Below are 20,471 nucleotides of genomic sequence, written 5' to 3'. Positions count from 1 at the left end.
TATTTTAGTTTTTCTTTTCTTTTTCTTTTTTTTTTTTTTTTAGTTTTTCTTACTTATCCTTGGAGATGGTGCAGCATTGTTCCTGCCACAGTCACAGGTTCATACAGATCTAGGAGGAGGGAAGAGAGATTCCACCTCTTAGTGGAGAGGGGTGTCAGTGTCACATGGTAATATGAGCATGTGGGATGGGGGATGTATTGTGGGATGGTGTGGCTGTCTTTGTTTTTTGTTTTTTTTGTTTTTTTTTTTTTGCTGTCTTTGGAAAATACAGTCAACCTGCCACAGTTACTTCCTAAGAATGTGACCTTGAGAAAATTACTTAGTCTCTTTGTGCCCCAATTTTTCCATCTGTAAAATGGGGACAACATTAGCTTCTTTCTTTCTTTCTTTCTTTCTTTCTTTCTTTCTTTCTTTCTTTCTTTCTTTCTTTCTATTTTATTTATTTATTCATAGAGACACGGGGGGGGGGGCAGAGGCACAGGCAGAGGGAGAAGCAGGGTCCATGAAGGGAGCCCGACATGGGACTCGATCCAGGGTCCCCAGGATCACACTCTGGGCTGCAGGCAGTGCTAAACCACTGCGCGCCACCAGGGCTGCCCTCTTTCTTTCTTTCTTTCTTTCTTTCTTTCTTTCTTTCTTTCTTTCTTTCTTTCTCATTTCATTTCATTTCATTTCATTTCATTTCATTTCATTTCATTTCATTCATTTGACACAGAGAGAGAGAGTATAAGCAGGGAGAGTGGTGTGCAGAGGGAGAGAGGGAAGCAGACTGCCCGCTGAGCAGGGAGCCTGTCCTGGGGCTGTATCCCAGGACCCCGAGATCATGACCTGAGCCAAAGGCAGACGCTTAACCGACTGAGCCCCCCTCCCCCTGCCTTTTTAAGATTTTATTTATTTGACAGAGAGAGAGAGTGCACACACACACAAGCAGGGGAACAGCAGAGGGAGAAGGAGGAGCAGACTGCTTGCTGATGCGGGGCTGGATCCCAGGACCCCAGGGTCATGACCTAAGCCAAAGGCAGATGCTTCACAGACTGAGCCACCCAGCTACCCCCACTGGGTTATTTCTTTAGCGGTGACTGTAGTTCACCTACAGGTCCCCTATCCCCAAGTGAGGTGTTGGTCCGGGTTTTCACCATGCTGCAGGATCCAGCCCTGATTTCTCCCCCATGCCTGTTTGTGATACAGGAGGACCCTAACTGTTTGGAGGCTGTTTAAGGGTGGGGAAGAGGGGGGCCTTGAGTGGAAAGGGCCTTTTCTGTCTCTATTTGTTGTGTCCTTCTGAGTTAGCGCTGTTCCCTTCACAGAGGCAAGGGACAAGCATTTATGGAGATGTCCCAAGGCTGGGACTCCAGCAGCATTCCTCTGGGCCTGTGAGGGCAAACCCCACTAGGACCCCCAGTTTTATTCAGGAGAATCGTGATAAGTGCATCTTGAGCATACTGTGTTTGAGCTGTGGGGCTTTTTAAAAGTGTTTGGGGGTGCTCCTTACCTCTCCTTCATCCTCCACCTGCTTCCACCTGAGTCACTATTCATCTGACAGAAGGATCTCTCCCCAGCCCAGTTTGCCAGGCTCTGGGGAGGTATCTCAGGGTGTGCTTTCTTGGCCCAGTTGGGGCTGCTCCTCACTTGGCGTTAGCAGGGGCCCAGGAAGACTCTTGGTTTGCCGGAACCCAGCCTAGCCCTAGTTCTCATCTGGTCCCTCCCTCATGCTCTATAGGAACAACAGGCTCATTAAAAGCAGGGCCTGTGGGTTTGAATTCTGCCCCTTGCACCTGCCAGCGCTATGACCTTGGGCAAGCTCCTTAATTTCTCTATGGCTCTATTTCCTCACCGGGAGAGAGGACATGGTTGTGGCAAGGCTTAAGTAAAGTAAGCGGTATGACATAACTGGTTCATGGGAGATTCTCGAGAAATGAGTGCAGTTATTCTTTACAGATGAAGAAAACGGAGGCAGAGGGCATTGGAGTAGGTTTCCCCTCAGCTATATTTGATGTGAGACCAGGACTGGAACCCATGTGTTCTGACACCAGGAGATAGTTGTGGCTTTATCTCCTGCAGGACCTAGGATTCCCGCAGCCCCCATCCCTCATGCCAGGGGGCAGTACGGCTGCCATCCTAGAAATGCAAGCCAGCCACCCCTTTTTCTTCCTTTGCACTACCCAAAATTGCCTGCAGAGGGTGCTGATGCCCACATTCCAGCCCATTCAGGAGAGGCTCTGCTGGTGTAGGGGAGGGTTGGGAGTGACCCCACTGGACAGAGGGATCATGAAGAGCTGGCCCTGTGATCTCCTTTACTGAGATCTCCTTCAGATAGTTCCAGGGCCACCAAAGATAACAGGACTGTTGTCATGGATTTCTCACTGGCCCAGAGTCACCAGGGGAATTTGTTAAGTGTGCAGATTCCCAGGCCCCACTCTAGAATGATGGAATCAGAACTTGAGCAGTACCACTGGCTGACACATCTGTAGGTCTCTGCCGGGCACTCCTCTGAAGGCTTCATGCATAGTAGCTCATTTACCCCTCCCAGCAGTCCTCTGAGGTGGGTACTCCTATTGTCTCCATTTTATAGATGGGGTGTCTGGTCTGAGATACAGAGAAGTTGAGGGACTTGCCCTGGGTCACACTGCTAGTAAGCAGCAGGGCTGGGGTTTGAACCAAGGTTATTTTAAGCCCCAGGTGACTCTCATGCCCAGCGCCTTTGGAAACCTGGGCTTGTCCCCTTTCTGGTCTCCTTTAGCAAAATTTATTTGTCATTAAGTAGGGTTTATTGTGCTTTTCTTTTTCTTTCCTTTTTTTATTTTAAAGATATTATTTATGTATTTGACAGAGCATAAGCAGGGGGAGTGGCAGGCAAAGGCAGAGGGAGAGGGAGAAGAAGGGTCCCCGCTAAGCAAGAAGCCTGATGTGGGGCTTGATCCTAGGACACTGGGATCATGACCTGAGCTGAAGGCAGACGCCTAGCTGACTGAGCCACCCAGGTGCCCCTTTATTGTGCTTTTTCTAATTATAGAAGTACTGCATGCTTATTTCAGAAAAGAGAAAATTCAGAAAAGCATAAAGAAGTAAAAAAATCATGATCCTTAGTCTCACCCCTTGAATGATATGGCATGGAACATAATATTTAGCTTGTTTTATTCCATTCAGAAATATACTGCAACTGTTTTCCCGTGTCATTACATGTATTTCTACAACTACTTATTTATTTATTTATTTTTAAAGATTTATTTATTTATTCATTCAGAGAGAGCGAAGAGAGAGGCAGAGACACAGGCAGAGGGAGAAGCAGGCTCCCTGCAGGAAGCCCGATGTGGGACTCGATCCCGGGTCTCCAGGATCACACCCCAGGCTGCAGGCAGCGCCACACCGCTGCGCCACCGGGGCTGCCCTACAACTACTTTATATTGGCTGGAATACACTCGGTTGTTAGGAGGCACAATCTTTCTTGAACTTAACTTGTCTGTAATTTAGGTCATTCTCATAGTTTCACAGTTATGACAACACTGTGCTGGAGACCTTCAAAAGTACAACTTGACGCACAGCCCTGATTCTTTTCTTCTTGGGATGGTGTGGAATTGGGAACAAAATTGCTAGGTCAAAAGCATACATATGAAGAAACAAACCTCTTTATGAAAGCATAATATACATACAGAAAAGTGCACAGATTTTAAGTGTATGGGTGAATTTCAAAAAGTTGACACACCCATGTAAAACCAACACCCAGATCCAAAAACAGGCCTTGAAGTTTACTGCAGAAGCCACCTTGACATGCACATAAGGATTCTAATTTGTGTTGTCAAATTTCCTCCAGCAAAGCTATATATTGGTTTCTTTTGAGTTTTCTTTTTTTTTTTTCTTTTTAAAGATTTTATTCATTTATTCATGAGAGGCACAGAGAGAGAAAGGCAGAGACATAGGCAGAGAGAGAAGCAGGCTCCATGTAGGGAGCCCTATGTGGGGCTCAATCCCAGGATTCCGGGATCACACCTTGAGCCAAAGGAAGACGCTTAACCGCTGTGCCACCCAGGTGCCCCACCTTTGAGTTTTAAGATTAAAGCACAAGCTCTTTGCTTAAAAGAAGAGTGGATAGAAGGACCATTTGGAGTCAGGCAGTGAAAGAGAGATCCTGGGCTGCCTGCCCTTTCTGGAAAGAGACCGACTTCCCTTCAGAGTAGAAGAGGTGTCCCAGGACTGGGAGCACTGTTTGAGCTCCAAGTAGCTTAAGAAGTTTTTAAAGAAATGAGCCTTTGTAGTTGATACTGTTTCAGCTCTTGCTTGTTTTATTTTTCCATTCATATACTTTTTTTTTTTAAGTTTTTATACAGAGAGAGAGAGAGAGAGAGAGAGAGGCAGAGACACAGGCAGAGGGAGAAGCAGGCTCCATGCAGGGAGCCCAACATGGGACTCGATCCCAGGTCTCCAGGACCACACCCTGGTCTGAAGGCGGCGCTAAACTACTGAGCCACCCGGGCTGCCCTCCATTCATATACTTAATATTTTTTTTCTTTAACTTATAACATGTTCGTGGCAAAAAAAATAAAAATAAAAAAATCAATCAATCAATCAATCAAGCAGTACAAAAGGACATAAAATGAAAAGTCCCTTCCCTCCAAATTTCAATGCTAGCCCCATTCTTCCGAGGTAACTAGTCTTGCTTGGACCATTGCTTATGTTCCATTCCAGAAATTGTCGAGGCACGTATAAGAATTTATTTATTTATTTAAGGGGTGCCTGGGTGGCTCAGTCAGTTGAGCATCTGACTCCTGATTTCGGCTCAGGTCGACCTTAAAGTGGTGAGATCAAGCTCATGCTGGCGTGGACTCTGCTTAAGATTCTTTCACTGCGGGCAGCCCCAGTGGCACAGCAGTTTGGCACTGCCTGCCGCCCGGGGTGTGATCCTGGAGACCCAGGGGTCCACGTCGGGCTCCCTGCATGGGGCCTGCTTCTCCCTCTGCCTGTGTCTCTGCCTCTCTCTCTCTCTGTGTCTCTACGAATAAATAAATAAGTAAAAAACCTTTATTTTTAAAATGAGAATGGCTTTATGTTTTTATTTTTTATATTTTATTTATTTATTTATTTGTATTTGCTATTTCAAACAACGGTGTAATTAGCATGCATATGCATAGATCTTGTCTATGTATGAGTTTACATGTGGAATAAATCTCTAAAGACAAAACTCTGGCACAAAGGGTATGTGCACTTAAAATTTTTTTTTAGGATTTTATTTATTTATTTATGACAGACACAGAGAGAGAGAGAGAGAGAGAGAGAGAGAGAGAGAGAGAGGCAGAGACACAGACAGAGGGAGAAGCAGGCTCCATGCAGGGAGCCTGACGTAGGACTCGATCCTGGGTCTCCAGGATCACACTCCAGGCTGAAGGCTGTAGGCTGGGCCACCAGGGCTGCCCTTGCACTTAAAATTTTGATAGATGTTGCCAAATAGCTACCTTAACGATGGGAGTCCTGTTTCCTTCTATCCTTGTACCATTGTCCAGGTTTGTTTGTTTGTTTCTTTTTAAAGATTATATTTATTTATTCATGAGAGACACAGAGAGAGAAGCAGAGACATAGGCAGAGGGAGAAGCAGACTCCCCTTTGGGAGTCTGATCTGGGACTTGATCCCAGGACCCTGGGATCACGACTGGAGCCAAAGGCAGACACTTAACCACTGAGCCACCCAGGTGTCCCAATTTGATAGCTTTTTAGTCTTTAGCCACACGTTGCTAGCAGTTCTTTTGGTAGCCTGGCAATACTGAGCAGATCAGAATAAACCCAACAGTCTTGACTCAGGGGCCTACTCTTGGAGTCTGCTTTTTGCACTAGCACTGCTCTTGCAATCTTTTGTCATCGTCTTGCTTTTCAGAACTTGTGCAATGGGAAATTCAGTCTGGCCCTTGAGATAGTGTGTGTGGGGAAGTGATCAGTGCACAGTAAATCACAGTGCAGGTGTTAGACCTCATTTTGTCTCCATCCCAAGGTGTGGATTTCTAACTGATGAGTGTTTGCTGGCTCTGAATGCCATTGCAGCCTGTTTTCCTGAAGATCAGAGTGTCCTTCTCTGCCACTGTCTTGTGTCCGCACTTGGCTTATGAAGGAAGCAGGGGTGAATGTAGCCTCCCCTTTGAGGAAAGGTCAGCTGAAGTCCCAAAAGAGTATGTGGCCTGCTGAGGGTGGTTCAGTGGTCAAGGTGGGAGGAGAGCTGAGCCCCACCTGGTCCCTACTGGTGCCAGCTCCTGCTGTGTGGAGCAGGGGAGGATCTAGGCCAAATGATCTAGTGCCTGTTTCTCCAGGGGCATCTGTTTTCTGAGCTTCCCATAGCAGCTCCTCTCCATGCTTGTCTCCTCCTTCAGCTCCCACTAGTGGCTGTGAAGACAGAGCTATCGAAGTAGGGGAAACCACATTGCTGCTCCCTTCCTCCTGCCCCCAGGGGCCTATAGACACAGTGCAGGGGCTATTGGCAGGGGCTTGAGCTTCTTCCTCCTCTGGTCCTAGCCCGTGTTCTCAGCTCCACGTTTATCTAAAGCCTGGGGAGCTGGGTGGGTCCCCTGGAGCTCTGTCCCCTAGTTCCAAGTTCTGGTGGGAACTTGTCCCTCAGCTGGACCAGAAACACCCACAGGCCTCCCCCAGGGAAACCAGAGCCTTGTGACCTGGTGACCCCAAGTTGGCTCCATGGAAGGGGAAGGAGCAATCTCAGGAGAGGAGGAGTCTCTCTTGCCTGGTGGAGGCTCTTTCTGACTTCATCCTTGGTTTCTCTTAGCTGTTGAGCTGTGCTTTGCTTTCAGGTCCTTAGTTTCCCTGTCTGTAAAATGGGCACTGCATGAATTGGGCCTTTGTGTAGGTTCCAGAGTTAGTGGGGCAGGTTTGACCTGGTGATGGGCATTTGTCAGTGCAGATTATCATATAGACCAATGACTGATAACTTGGTTTCTGGAATCCGACCTAATTCTGCCACCATTGTGCTGGGCAAATTTTGTCAAGTTCCTTGACCTCTCTGTGCCTCAGTGTCCTCATCTGTAAAATGAGGGTAACAGTGGTACCATCTCAGAGGTGGTGTGACACTGAAAGGAGCGAAGTGGTTAGGTCAGTGCCACCCATCGTAAACTCCCAGATAGAGGCACTGCCCTTGGCTCCCCTGTCCCCATGGCTTGTTTTGTCTCCATTCTGACTGCTTGGCCATCTGAGTCAGCGGAGGTCTGGGAGGAAGCTGGGCTGTGCTTGGTGGGGGTGGGAGGGCTGGGCCTAGCTTACAAAGTGGTTCTCTTTTCTCTGACTCACAGTCTTTCCCAGAGAGTGCGTGGACCCCTCGTAGAAAAGGAACTGAGGGGTCAGAGCAGGGGCGACGGGGAGCTGAGCGGGACCATGGAGGGGGTGGGATTGTAGCAGGTGATAGTTAGAACGACTTCCATTATGGCATGGAGCCTGTCCTGAGTATTCACATTCATTTGCAATCTTGTGAGTGTGGTGGCAGCCATCATATTACAGAGGGGGAAACTGAGGCCTCAGGTCAGGTTACTTGCTGGGGGTCACACGGCTCTAAAACTCAGGAGCCTGGAGCTGTGGAAGGGAGAGTGGAAGGTGCTCTAAATGGTTCTCACATCCCTCTAGAGCTCAGAGAGTAAAATATAAGTCATCTGGGATCGTCCCTTCTGTCTCTGTGGGCCCTTACTCTGAGGACTAAGAAGGGCGTGGGTCCATCTGGACTCTCCAAGGTTCCTGGATCTTAGTTGCTTCAAGGATGTTCAGGATGCTGTGGGTTCCATGTCTCTTCCTGCTGATGCCGCCAGGCCATTGCTACCCCTTGGCCAGGGGTCTGCATCCATTACTCCATCTTTTGTGGTTACCATGCAAGAGAACAGAACCCCTGGTGGGAGAATCCAGCCTCCAGGTGGCAGCAGCTGGAGCCTTGAAATGCTCCTGTCTGTCCGTTTTACAGACAGGGAAACTAAGGACCTGAAACTCCTGCCTGTCTGGTCTCTGGGCCACCCTGCTGACCTCCAGATGCTTGGGGCTGGGCCTGGGCCTGCATCCCTACTGGGTTGTGGCCTCTTCCCTCGGTATTCACCTGAGTGTGTCTGTAGACTATGAGGGCCTGCATGAGAGCAGCTCTCAGCTGCCTCTTCCCCTGGAATAAGATGTTGGATCTCATGAAAGCATGGTTGTGTGTGTGTACAGATAAGACTAGATGATGGGAGGTTGGAAGTGCCCAAGCTTGTTGGTATAACCTCACTTCATACTCTCCCACATGAAAGAATGTCAGATGATGTGCTCCAGTGATGGGTTCACTATGAACTCTCTCTAATTGATAAAAAAGTAAGTAATTTGCAATAAGAATTGTGTTATTAGTAACCTGCATGGCATCCAGGCCTGGGCTCTCACCTGGTGCTGTCTGTACTTAGTACAGTGCTTGGCCTGGAATTGGAGTTGGTGTGATGACGGAGCAGGCTGAGTGGGCTTTTCTCCACTGTACTCTTACACCCACCAAGCTCTTTATCTTAGACTTCCTCAATGGAGAGTGGGAGAAATCCAACTCATGTTGGATTTAGGGATAATGGGATATATAACTGGCCCTTAGCTCTGGGAGTGAGGTCTGCTGAGTTCTCCTGCCCACTCCTGAGCTAGTCACTGTGGCCAGCAGGGTGGGTGCCCTGGTCAGTCAGGCTGGCAAGATGCTCCCTCTGGGGGTGGATGGAGCACAGAGCTGTTTTACTCAGAGGGAGACCAAACAGATGCAGGGCAGGCAGGACCCAAGGCGTCCATGCTGTTTGCTGAGCCTCCCCTGGATGTGGGGTGGGTGCAGTGTGGGAAGACGTCTGGGTGTGGAGGGGACATTTAGTGGGAAGCTAGTGGTCTGACGCAACCCCAGAGGGTGGGCCACACCATCCTTCCTTTCCTGGTGAAGGTGGGGTGGAGGATGTGGCTGAACCAAGGACCACCATGCTCCTGCTGAGAGGCCAGCTGCCTTAGAGAAAAAGACCCCACACTTGCCACTCACAGATCAGAACTGGGCCGGGCCATGAAACCTGTGGCCCATAGCCTTCCCTCTATGGAGGAGTCAAGAAAATAGAAATGCCTGTGCCCTTTGTCCATGACCTGGGGGTGGCCTTCTGGTACCACAGCACATGTCTGATGTTCAGAGTGGCATTGGGCCCCAAACAGGAAACCGTGGGGAGGGTGGACCATTGAGAAGGGCCATGGCAGCTCTGTTTCCCTTTCTTCACTGCTTGGGGCAGGGTATGGGCCTGGTGCCCTGCTAGCACATGTGCCATGCCTGTCCTTGGGCTGTCATTAGTGAGTACCTACCTACTGTATATCTGGGATGGTCAGCACGGGTGCATATAGAGACAAGGGCTAGCCTTGAGTTCCAGCAGGAAAGAAACACACTTCCACACATGTGCCACTCTCCTACCTCCACTCCTGCCAGCGAGAAGTGTGACATTGCTGACCTGGGATCTGTGCTTGTGCATGTGTATGTGTGAATGCACCTTGTGGGCATGTGTACAGTCTAAGCGTGTGCCTGGGTGTGTGCACATGGGTCTGCATCCATGCACGAGCCTGTCTTCTGGGGAGTTACATGGACACGAGGTCTGTGTGCAGGTGTCTCCATCGAGGTTTGTATGAACTAGCATATTAATGTGCAGTGTTTGCATGCGTGTGTATGTGGGTGTCTAAGGACACTTATATGAACATACCTGTGTGCATCTGTGGGTCCTGTGCTTGTATATATATGCACACGTGTGTGTGCCTCCATGCTGCTGGGAGTGTGTGTGGACTTATGTCTGCAAGTGTATAGGAGTGGGGCTGATTTAGCTGGTGTGTGCTGAGCCAAGGTGGGGCAGGAAGGCAGCCCTAGGGAGTGAGTATGAAGGGCTTGTGTGCAAGCCTCCTGAGCCTTCCAGCAGGCTCTTTCTCTTCCTCACAGGCACTCTTGTGAGAATCCTCCACCTTCCTTTGGGTTCTGGGAAGCCAGGGCTCTGTGCGACCCAGCTGCCAACTCGGGCTATGGTGCAATCTGCTACCCGAACGCCTTCCGGAGCTGTGGGTTCCTCTGGGCGTGGGGAAACTGCCCTCTACAGACTCCCCTGTTGTCTCCTTGCCTCCTGGAGGGCAGGGCACACCCCCAACCCTGCGGCCTCACCCACAGGAAGTGCTGGGGTTGGGGGACAAGCGATGGGGGAGGTGCTACACTGGGCGTCCCGCCCTAAGCCTGTGGCCCCACTGACCCAGCTGCACCACAGCCCTTTTGTCAACAGCTCCTGAGACATCACTAGGACGTGGGGCCCGCGGCCACAACCATGTTTGGCAGGAAACGCAGCGTCTCCTTTGGGGGCTTTGGATGGTAGGTAACAGAGGGGGGGCAGTTGAAGGGATGGGAGTGAATCTCTCTGGGAAGTCTTGGATCTACTGTGGCTGCCCGTGGGAGCGCAAGAGTGGCAGGCTCGGGTTGTGCCTGGGTGGGTAGGGTGGCATTTCAGATGCCAGGGCTGGATGGAGATGGTGGGGTATCAGACACTAAGTTTCTTCTCATTGTCCCTGGAGTACGATCTAGGTGTGCGCAAGACTGCGTGGCTGTGGTTGAATGTGTGTGTCTGTGTCATGTTCCCATGTATGTGAGGTGCCTCTGTGATGATTGTGGGTGTGTGTGTGGCTTGTCTGCAGCTGCCAGTCTGTGCGGCCGTGTATGAAGTGTGTGCCTGGCCGGGTAGGTGTGTTATGGATGTGTTATGGATGTGAGCATGTGTGTACTCTGGATTTCCAAGAAGGTAGGCTGCAGCTCTGTTCTTTTGTAGCTTTGTGGGCTCTCTTGTCTTTGCATGTGTGCCATGCTCCTGTCTGTGTCGTCTCTGTATGTGACTTTGGGGGCTTCTGTGGCCCACTGCACCTTTGGGCTGCCTCCTCTGTGGGGGTGACCTGTGAGGGGAGGGGCAGACCTGTCTCCTGAGGTCCCTCCCCCCGCCCCACCCACGGCAGCCAATCCTAGCTCTGTCCAAGCCTGCGCAGTTGGCTTTGTGCTCTAGTTTCTTGCCTGGCCCTTGGGGCCACTTTTTGCCGCTGAGCTTTTTTTTTTTTTTTTTTTTAAAGATTTTATTTATTCATTAATTCAGAGAGAGTGAAGAGAGAGGCAGAGACACAGGCGGAGGGAGAAGCAGGCTCCATGCAGGGAGCCCGATGTGGGACTCGATCCCGGGTCTCCAGGATCACACCCCAGGCTGCAGGCGGTACTAAACCGCTGAGCCACCGGGGCTGCCCGCCACTGAGCTTCTGTGTGGGACAAGGGAGAGGCTCTTTCTCCCCAGGGGGCCAGAAAATGGGGAGACTGAGGTCAAAGACTTGTCTCTGGCTCCCAGCTGCTGGCAGCTTCTCCTCTGTTGGGGAACGGGGTCTAGTGGTTTTCATTATCGGTTTCCTTTTAGCTTCTGGATCTGGGGTGTTGTCAAAGAAGAGGTTCCCACTGCTGCAGGGGGTGCCCTGGTGTGGAGGCTGGTGGCTGACTGGGGGTTGCACAGGGGCTGGGGGGTGGGGTGGGCGGGCTCTGCCCCTCTGGCCGGTTATGCTTCTGTGTGGGTGCAGTGTCTGACTGCCCTTCCCTTCTCTCTGAAGGCACTTTGCCACCCATCCTGCGGCAGGAAGGATTGTGGGTGCTCCATGCTTGGCAGATGGGGAGAGTGAGGAGGAGATCGTGCTAGGGCTGGCATAGTGTGGCCTGGTGCCTGCTCACAGACCGTCTCTGATGCCCGGGTCAAGGAGTTGCTGTCCTGAGTGTGGGCTCTCGGTTCGAAATACCTTGTCTGCTTCCCAGTCAGGCTGACTGGGATCGCTACAGGGCAAGGTCCAGGCCATGAGAGAGTTTCCTCTGAGAGCCATGCTTCTCAGGAGGCATGGAACAGACCGAGGAACTGTGTGTGGCGCATTGCACATGCGCAATATGTGCTTCTAGGATGACTGAGTGACGTTTTGTCCAGGACAGGCATTTGGTTAGGGGCTCATTGAGTTTGAGGAGACAGCAGGGCTTCCTGGTGGGGTTGGAGGGTTAGAGTAGGCATTGTCTGGAGATGATCTGAGACTGACGTGCAGATAGCTAGAGCCCTGGTCCACTCCAGGTGGTGGACAGCGTCTTGAGGGCTGGTGTTCTAGGAGCTCCATTGGATGCCAGGGTGGATGACCAGTAGCATCTGGGGTAGACAAGGTGAGGAGAGGGAATGGCATGGGGCAGGTGGGTGGTGGGGAGTTGGAAGGGGCCCAGAGAACCTAGGGGGTTTGGCTTTCTAAAAAGAGAAAAGCCCAGTGTTGCAGGCTCTGCTCTGTGTTTTGTGTCAATGTAGCTGAGGCCAGCAGCCCTGGCCTCCCAGGGCCACACCCCAGCGTGGAAACCCTGTGGACAGAGCGTTGGGTAGGTGTGGATGTGGGTGCTGGGCCAGGGGTTGCTGTGACCCACAGCGCCACCGCGTGGTGTGCTGGTTGGGTTGAGAGGGTGCCACACCAGAGGGCCCGGTTCTAGTACTGACTCCACCTTGACTCATTGAGGAACTCAGACAGGATACTTCCCCTCTCTGGCTCTCAGTTTCCCCATGTAGGGGATTTCCACCTTATACACAACGTAAGGATGTTGTAAGAATTAAAAGAGATTCCTTGAGAAGATGTAAAATGTAAGAGCTTATTGTTAGGAGTTACAATTAGGTAGCTTTCGGCTACAAATATTATAATAGAATGTGGAGATCTCCCTTCTGGATTCACCCTACCCCCCATTTGGGGGCTGAATGGGAGAGGAGTACCACCTGCATGCCAGAGGGATCAGGGGCCCTATGAGACCTTTGAGGACAGGTTGTGGAGGCTCCATGGAAAGGGGCCTAGGACGCAGTGGGGAAGAAGCTGGGAGGGACCTGGGGCGGGAGCCTTAGGGTATGGCTTGTTTTGCTGCTGGGAACTGGGATCAGAGGTGCTGAGAGTTTACTCAGAGCAAAAGGATCCCACCTCCCAGCTCAAGGGGTTGGTGCTGACCTGCGATTACTGGGGCAGCTCTGTGTCCTCCCTATGTGGCCCCTGACACTGCTCCTGTCCTTGTGTTGCCCTAGTAGTCGCCTGGATAGGAAGCCTGTGGCGAAGCTGGCTGACTGCATGGGGTGGCTGAACGATCTTTCCAGGGTTTCAAGCATCCTGGATTTTGTACTCATGGTCATGATGACGTACGTGGTGGTGGTGACACTGAAGGTGGTGGTGACACAGGTGGTGGTGGGGGTACTGATGATGTGGTGACATGGGGTGTGGTGACACTGATGGTGATGGTGACAATACTGTTGACATCGTGGTGGTGGTGACAGTGAAGGTGATGGTGACAGGCGGTGGTGGTGACACAGGCGGTCGTGGGGACACTGATGGTGGTGGGACACTGATGACGGTGATGGTGACATGGGGTGTGGTGACACTGATGGTGATTGTGACAGCAGTGGTGTTGATGACATGGTGGTGATCGTGACATTGGTGGTTATGACCCCTAAATAAGAGGAGACACTGACAAGTGGGAATCTAGCCCACCTTTCTATCTCTCGAGAGAGGAAGGGGCCTCTTTTACCAGCCATAAGGGCTGACATATGCAGAGGGTAAAAATAGAAGCTTAGCAGCACTGCCTTGTCTTCCAGCAAGGGTGGGTGCAGGCTGGGGTGGAGGAGCTGGCTGCCAGGACAGTCTGCTGTAAATGTGATCTTCCTTGCTCTGAGCTGAATGCATGACAGATCCCACTTGCCCATGCACCATGGAGTCTGCTTTTGGGTTCTGCCTCAGGAGTGGGGTCTGTCGCCTCGCATGGACTGGCAGCTTCCAGGATAGGAGGGTCCCTGGTGCTGGCATCTTTCTAAAGCAGAAGCCTAGGAAATATCAATGTGTTGAATGTTTAACTGCTAGTGACTGATGAAGCTGGTTTGCAGAGTTCTCTTGAGGATTGGGGGTAATGAAAGGAGATGCTATATACACAGTGCTTGGGATTTCTGGATGTGGAGTCAGAACCTGGATTCTGGCTGGGCCAGTGATGTTATCCATATCTCTAAAATGGGAAGAATAACAGTACCTGGCTCATGGGGTTATGCATGGCTCCCTCCCTTTCTGGGCTGGAGGAGAGCTCCCCTATGTAGGGACTGTCCCCTGCAGGACCCTGTTGGTTTGGTAATCTGGACTGGCCCAGGGACGTTCCCTGCAGATGGGTTGGGGGAGCCTTCAGCCTCAGCACTGACCGCAGACTTTGCTTTTCTCTCGGCAGGATCGACAAGACCATGCTGGCGAGCCTAAAGGTCAAGTAAGTAGCCATTTCCCATTGTGTGCCAATCAGAGATGATGGTAGGCCAGAGCACCTCTGGGGCCCTTATGTCCCCCTGGACTGTGGGAAACATGCACGGGGCTGTTGGATTTGTCAGATTCTCCATCTCAGTCTTAGGGGTTTAGGATTGGAGAGGTTGGACCAGGCTCTTGATTCCTAGGACATCTGGAGAAAGGCAGATGCTGGAATGGAAGCAGCAGGTGCCGGGTCGATGGTAATGTGTGTATCTTTTAGGCTGTAACTTGGTGTAAGGAAGATAATTATATTTCCTATCACTGTGGTTATTACATGAAGCCTCCAGTCCATCAAGCTTTCTGAAATTTCTACCTACCTGGAAAATTGTGCCACATAATTCTAGAACCTCATAAAATGCCCCAGTGTGTGCGTGCATGTGTGTGCATGTGTGTATGTGTGTATGCATGTGCCTGTGCTTGGGCACGTATGTGTGGTCAGTTGGGCATTGAGTCATATGTCACCAGACAAACGTCATCCTGAGAGCCCAGCCCTGGGGCTCCCTGAGGCTTCAACACCAGATTTGGGGTCTGGGAATTGCCTGCTGCGCTTGGCTTTATGTCTGCTTGTCTGTATGGGAAGCTCTGAGCAGACATATCTCTCCTAGAACCTCCAACTCCTCTTCCATCACCATCTTTGCTCCTTTCCCATGTGTGTTTCTGGCCAAACCATTTTGTTTGCATCCTGATCCCCTTTCTTCCTACAGACTAAAAAAAAATCAGCTTTTATCTTCATTCCTTCCCTGGACAGTGAGTACTGACCAACCATCTGCTCCGATTGAGTGACTTGAAAAGGAGGGAAATTCTAGGAGGAAAAAGTAGCATTGGTCACTAGCCCAAAATATTATTCTGCCATATGTGAATTAGCTTGTGCATGAAAAATTTCTCCAATGAGTGTTCTTCTTCAGAGGCAGCTTTTCCCACTGGCAGCACTCCATCTCAGCTGAAAGGTTTTCCAGGCCGGCCTCCCTCTGCCATGCCATTTAGTTGCTAGCACTGGCTGTGTATGCCCTGGATACAGGTCACTGGGCAAAGCACAGCCAGTCTTGAGGATTGGAATATAGAGGGTGAGGCTTCCCACTATAGTCTGTTTTACTCAGAAGGGTAAGTGTGAACAGTTAGCAGGGAAGGGATGTATGACAAACAGTCCCTGCATTCTGAGAGCTTTTTGTCTCTCTGTAGACTTGGTGCCAGAGGTGCAGTAGGAGCAGTCTTGGAAGACTGCCAGGATGAGGTAACTTCTATAGCAGCTCTTGAAGATGGGATGGGACTATGGGTACACCTGTGCCTATGATGGTTGGCATGAGGTGTGTGTGTAATAGTACAGCTCAGTGTTCAGGGCAAGTCACTCCTGGGCAAGATATTTAACTTCTCCAGACTTCAGTTTTTGTATCATTTGTCCAGTGGGCAAAATGATGTCGGATTTTCCTAGAGCTTCTTATCTACAGATTGAGGTTTAGGCATGAGAGAGGGTTACTAAGGGGTGCAGAGTGGTAGGACTGTTTCTTTTGGTGTTATTTTGGGTTCCTAGTTCAATTTCACAAGCATTTATTGAGGGCCTATTTAACTGGTAAAGATAATGTAGGTAGGGGCACCTGGGTGGTTCAGTGGTTGAGCGTCTGCCTTTGGCTCAGGTCATGATCCCAGGGTCCTGGGATCAAGTCTCACATCAGGCTCTCCACAGGGAGCTTGCTTCTCCTCTGCCTGTGTCTTTGCCTCTCTCTGTCTCTCATGAATAAATAAAATCTTAAGAAAAAAAAAAAAAAGATGGTGTATGTAAAACCTGGAAGGGAACTAGTTACAAGGTGGCTGAGGGCACTGGCAAATTTTGAGATTGGGACCCCAGTGGGTATCTGGGGTACAGTTTGAGTGCTTTAGTCCTGGGGAGGTGGTGTTGAGATGATTGTTTGGGACAGTATGTAGGACTGTGTATCTTACTTGTGCTTGGTTAAGAGTCTTCTGATTGCAAGAAAGAAAAAAACTCAGTGTGATCTGGTTAAACAAAAAATTACGGAAAAGATCCCAGGGTGTCTCAGGGAACCCAGGGGAGGAGGTGGAGCTAGAGTTCAGGAAGGCTTGAACAGGGACTGGAAACCCTCCAAAACCCTCAAAATCCCAGCTGGTTTCTTTGCAGTAATTGCTAAACTGATCCTAAAATTCATACGGAAATAAGGGTAATCTTGAAAAAGAATAACAAAGTTCGTGGACTGTACTTCCTGATTTTGAAACTTACTACAAGTCTATAGCAATCAAGACAGTTTGGTACTGGCGTGAGGATAGCTGTATAGATCAATGAAATAGAATTTAGAGTCCAGAAATAAACCCTCACATTTGCGGTCAGTGGATTTCCAACAAGTGTGTTGTGACCATTCAATGAAGAAACATAGCTTTTCAACAAATGGGTGCTGGGACAACTCTACCCACATACCAAAGAATGAAATTGAGACCCTCTCTCATACCATATATGAAAATTAACTTAAAATGGATCAAATATCTAAATGTAAGAGCTAAAACCATACAACACTTAGAAGAAATCATAGATGAACATTTTTGTGACTTCGAATAAGGCAATGATTTCTTAACAGTGACACCAAAAGCATAGCAATGACAACAGGAACAGCACGTTGATAAATTGGACTTCATCAAAATGAAAAACTTTTGTGTAATAAAGGACACCATCAAAAAAGTAAAAAGGCAAACCACAGAGTGGGAGAAAATATTTGCAAATCACGTATCTGATAAGGGACTCATATCTAAGATATATAAAGAACCATTTCAATTCAATAATACAAAGCACACTTAAAACATGGGCAAAGGATCTGAATAGACATTTCTCCAAAGAAAGTATATGAATGGACAGTAAGTACATGAAAAGATGTTCAGCATCATCAGCCACAGGGAGATGCGTATCAAAGCCATGGTGAGCTACTCCTTTATAGCCTCTAGGATGACTATAATCAAAAAGAAGATGATGACAAGCATTGGTGAGGATGGGGAGAAACTGGAATCCGCATGCCCTTATATATGCTGCTACTGGGAACGTAAACTCGTGCAGCTGCTTTGGAAAACACTCTGGCAGTTTCTTAAAAGGTTAAACATCAGGTGCCTGGGTGGTTCAGTCGGTTGTGTCTGCCTTCAGCTCAGGTCGTGGTCCTGGGGTCCTGGGATTGAGCCCCACATTATGCCCCTGCTCAGCAGAGCCTGCTTCTCCCACTCTGCCTGCTTCTCCCCACTGCTTGTGCTCTCTCTTGCTCTCTTTCTCTCAAGTAAATAAATAAAATCTAAAAAAAAAAAAAGTTAAACATAGAGTTACCAAATGACCAGCAGTTCCTTTCTGAGATATATACCCAAGAGAAATGAAAATATATGTTTGTATAGAAACTTGTAACATGAATGTTTATAGCATTATTGATAATAACCCAATGTGGAAACAACCCAAAAGTTCATCAACAGATGGATGGGTAAACAAAATGTGACATATCAATTCCATGGCACGTTATTTGGCCATCAAAAGAAATCAGATATTGATACATGTTACAACATAGATGAACTTTGAAAACATTATGCTAAGTGAAAGCCACAAAACACCACATACTGTATGATTCCATTTATACTGAGTGTCTAGAACAAGCAAATTCATAGAGATAGAAAATAGACTCATGGTTTCCTAGGGCTGGGGAGGTTGTTGGGGAGAATAAAGGGAGAGAGTGCTTGCTAAAGGGTAGAGGCCTCTCTGTGAGGTGGTGTAAATATCCTGGGGCTAGATAGTGGTGCTGGTGGCACAACTTTGTGAATATATTAAAAACCACTGGATTGTATACTTTAAAATGGTGTATCATATGATATATAAATTACATCTCAGTGCAACCTAAAAAAGAGAAAGAATCTTACTGGCCCAGCTCGGATCATTGTTTCTCTGGAGGGATGGGGTTTTATGGATAAAATATGGTTGCTGTGGTCATCACTCTATGTGAGAGGAGTTCGTTCTCAGAGAGGAAGGGTGGATTGTGGGCTGGGCAAACACCATAAGAGGTTTTATCTAGCTGCCCCCACTGCCCTTGGCACTAAAAGGGAGTTTTTTTTTTTTTTTTATTAAAGATTTTATTTATTTGACAGAGAGTACAAGCAGGGGGAGTGGCAGAGGTTGAGGGAGAAGCAGACTCCCTGCTGAGTAGGGAGCTTGACTTGGGGCTCCATCCCAGGACCCTGGGATCATGACTTGAGCCAAAGACAGATGTTTAACCAACTGAGCCACCCAAGTACCCCTAAAATGAGCTCAAAGAATGTACCCATTCTTCCATCCTTCTTTCTCCCCCCACTGGTGGTACCTAATACGGGGCTCTGCCTGGATGTCCAGGATGCGGCTCTGCACACTGATGTGTCCATTAGGCAGCCAGCTACACAGGCTACAGCTCTCCTAGGCACCAACATGCCACCTGCATCTACCTCTGCTAGGTAAGATACCTTTTTGTCTACTAGGGTAGCCCATTGGCCTCACAGAGCACCAAACCCCCTCTGGGCAGTGGCCTATGTTCCCAGTTGCTTTGGCTCCTTCTCCAGGGACCTGATACTCTCCACACAATCAGCACCTACCTCCTGGAGGCCACACAGCTCTGAAGATGGGGGTTCTGGCCCTGGCACTGTTGGAGCACTTATGTGTGCTAACTTGTCACCTGTTGCACAGTTTCCCTGAGGTTTCACAGCCACCTTCTGAAGCGGTTGCCACTATTCTACATGTTAAAATGGAGGCTCAGAGAGGTTAGGACACCTGGCTAAGATCATGGAGCTGGGGTTTGAGTGCAGGTCTGTACTTCATGGCTGGTGTAGTCTAGGCTGGAGCTGAGTAGTTCTCAGCACCTCCCCTACTCCCTGCTTTCCCACTCTTGTTCCCCCTCATATGCTTGGAGGTATGTACGTAGTCTGTGGCCCTTGGCCACAGCATGCACCTCTGCCTTCACAGCACATGCCCTTGCTGGAGACCCAGGTTCGGTGGCATCTCTGGTGCCTGAATGATGCGGCCTCTCACAGGCAAGCAGTGCAGGGGGCATGGAACACATGGGAACACTGGAAGGGGGTGGTGGCAGTGCACAAGAATCCTTCAGGTACCACCAGAATGTTCTAGAACCTTCTGGGGCTACTCCCTAGTCAGTTCCTCTTATACACCCAGAGCAGGTGCTGAGAGTTTGCTGGGTTGTCAGGATGGGGGAGCTTGCTGTTGTAGGGGATTAGAACACCGCATCAGTGCAGCTCACAATTACTAGGCACTTCCGTTTTAAGCCCAAAGCCAGGCCCTGGGATTGGTGGGGAAACAAATATGAAACAGACACATCTCTGTTGGTGAAAGCTTACAGCCCTGCCCTGCAGGCATACATTTGGACAGACAGTTGCAGTGGAATGTGATGAGGGCTAGCAGAGATACCCTTTGAGAGGATGGAAGGGGTTTCCTGCAGACTTGGTGATGCCTGAGCCATCTCCAAGGGTGAGTAAGGTCAGCCTGCTAAAGAGAGAGGCATTCTGGGTAACAGCAACAGTGCATACCCAGTGAGGTTAGGAATGCAGGGGGTGGGAGGGATGTGGGGCAGTTACTACTACAGATGGAATACTGGGATGGGGTTTTGGGGGCAGGCGGGGCTGCCTATGGGAGTATGGGACAGCTGTACAGAGGGCTGAGCAGACTTCTCTGGGTGAGTGGGAGCCATTGAAGGGTTTTAAGCGGAGAGGAAACCAGATTTGAGTCTGAGGGCCCCCCTGGCTGCCCTCTGCTGACTCATTGCAGAGGTTGGAGGCTAGGATGGGAGCTGTGGGGTTAGGGAGAGTGGACAGTTTGGAGAGTTATTGAGGAGGTGGTCCCCCCAGACTAGATTGGTTTGGATGTGGGATATGAGGGCAAGGGAGGTGTCAAGGTGAAGCCTTCTGAGTTTCCTGTTGAGCCCTTGGGTTTATCTTGGTCCCAGTTCTGGAAATGAGGGAGTAAGGCTCTGAATACAGAATCTCTGCTCCCTCCTTTTCCCTTTTTGCGTGGCTGGTTTAGATCCTGACCCTCGTACCTACCCCCTCATGGAGGGGACAGAGGAGAGGAGTAGCATGTGGAGGGTTCTAAGAGTTGGTCTGTTGCCAGGAAACAGGCCAGGCAGTCAGTGCCTTCTCCCTGACCT

At 49.6% G+C, this 20,471-nt stretch overlaps 1 protein-coding gene across 6 annotated transcripts in view; it reads left to right on the top strand.

The window, feature by feature from the left end:
* Positions 1-20,471, top strand: part of RAP1GAP2 (RAP1 GTPase activating protein 2) — a 222,238-nt gene that overhangs the window by 30,533 nt on the left and 171,234 nt on the right. For 5 of the 6 annotated variants that reach the window (XR_012008512.1, XM_072778999.1, XM_072779000.1 and 2 more), the window contains one exon: positions 14,249-14,284. Coding sequence is in view for 5 of the 6 variants with exons in the window: in XM_072778999.1 (XP_072635100.1) it covers positions 14,249-14,284 (36 nt within the window). In the remaining variant the exon portion in view is untranslated. Of the gene's footprint in view, positions 1-10,229; positions 10,337-14,248; positions 14,285-20,471 lie in introns of those variants that run through there. The other variant, XM_072779004.1, reaches the window with a different exon arrangement.

This window comes from Canis lupus, chromosome 16 (genome assembly GCF_048164855.1).
Source record: "Canis lupus baileyi chromosome 16, mCanLup2.hap1, whole genome shotgun sequence".
In the NCBI taxonomy this organism is placed as follows: domain Eukaryota; kingdom Metazoa; phylum Chordata; class Mammalia; order Carnivora; family Canidae; genus Canis; species Canis lupus.
This window is presented reverse-complemented; position numbering and strand designations above follow the sequence as displayed.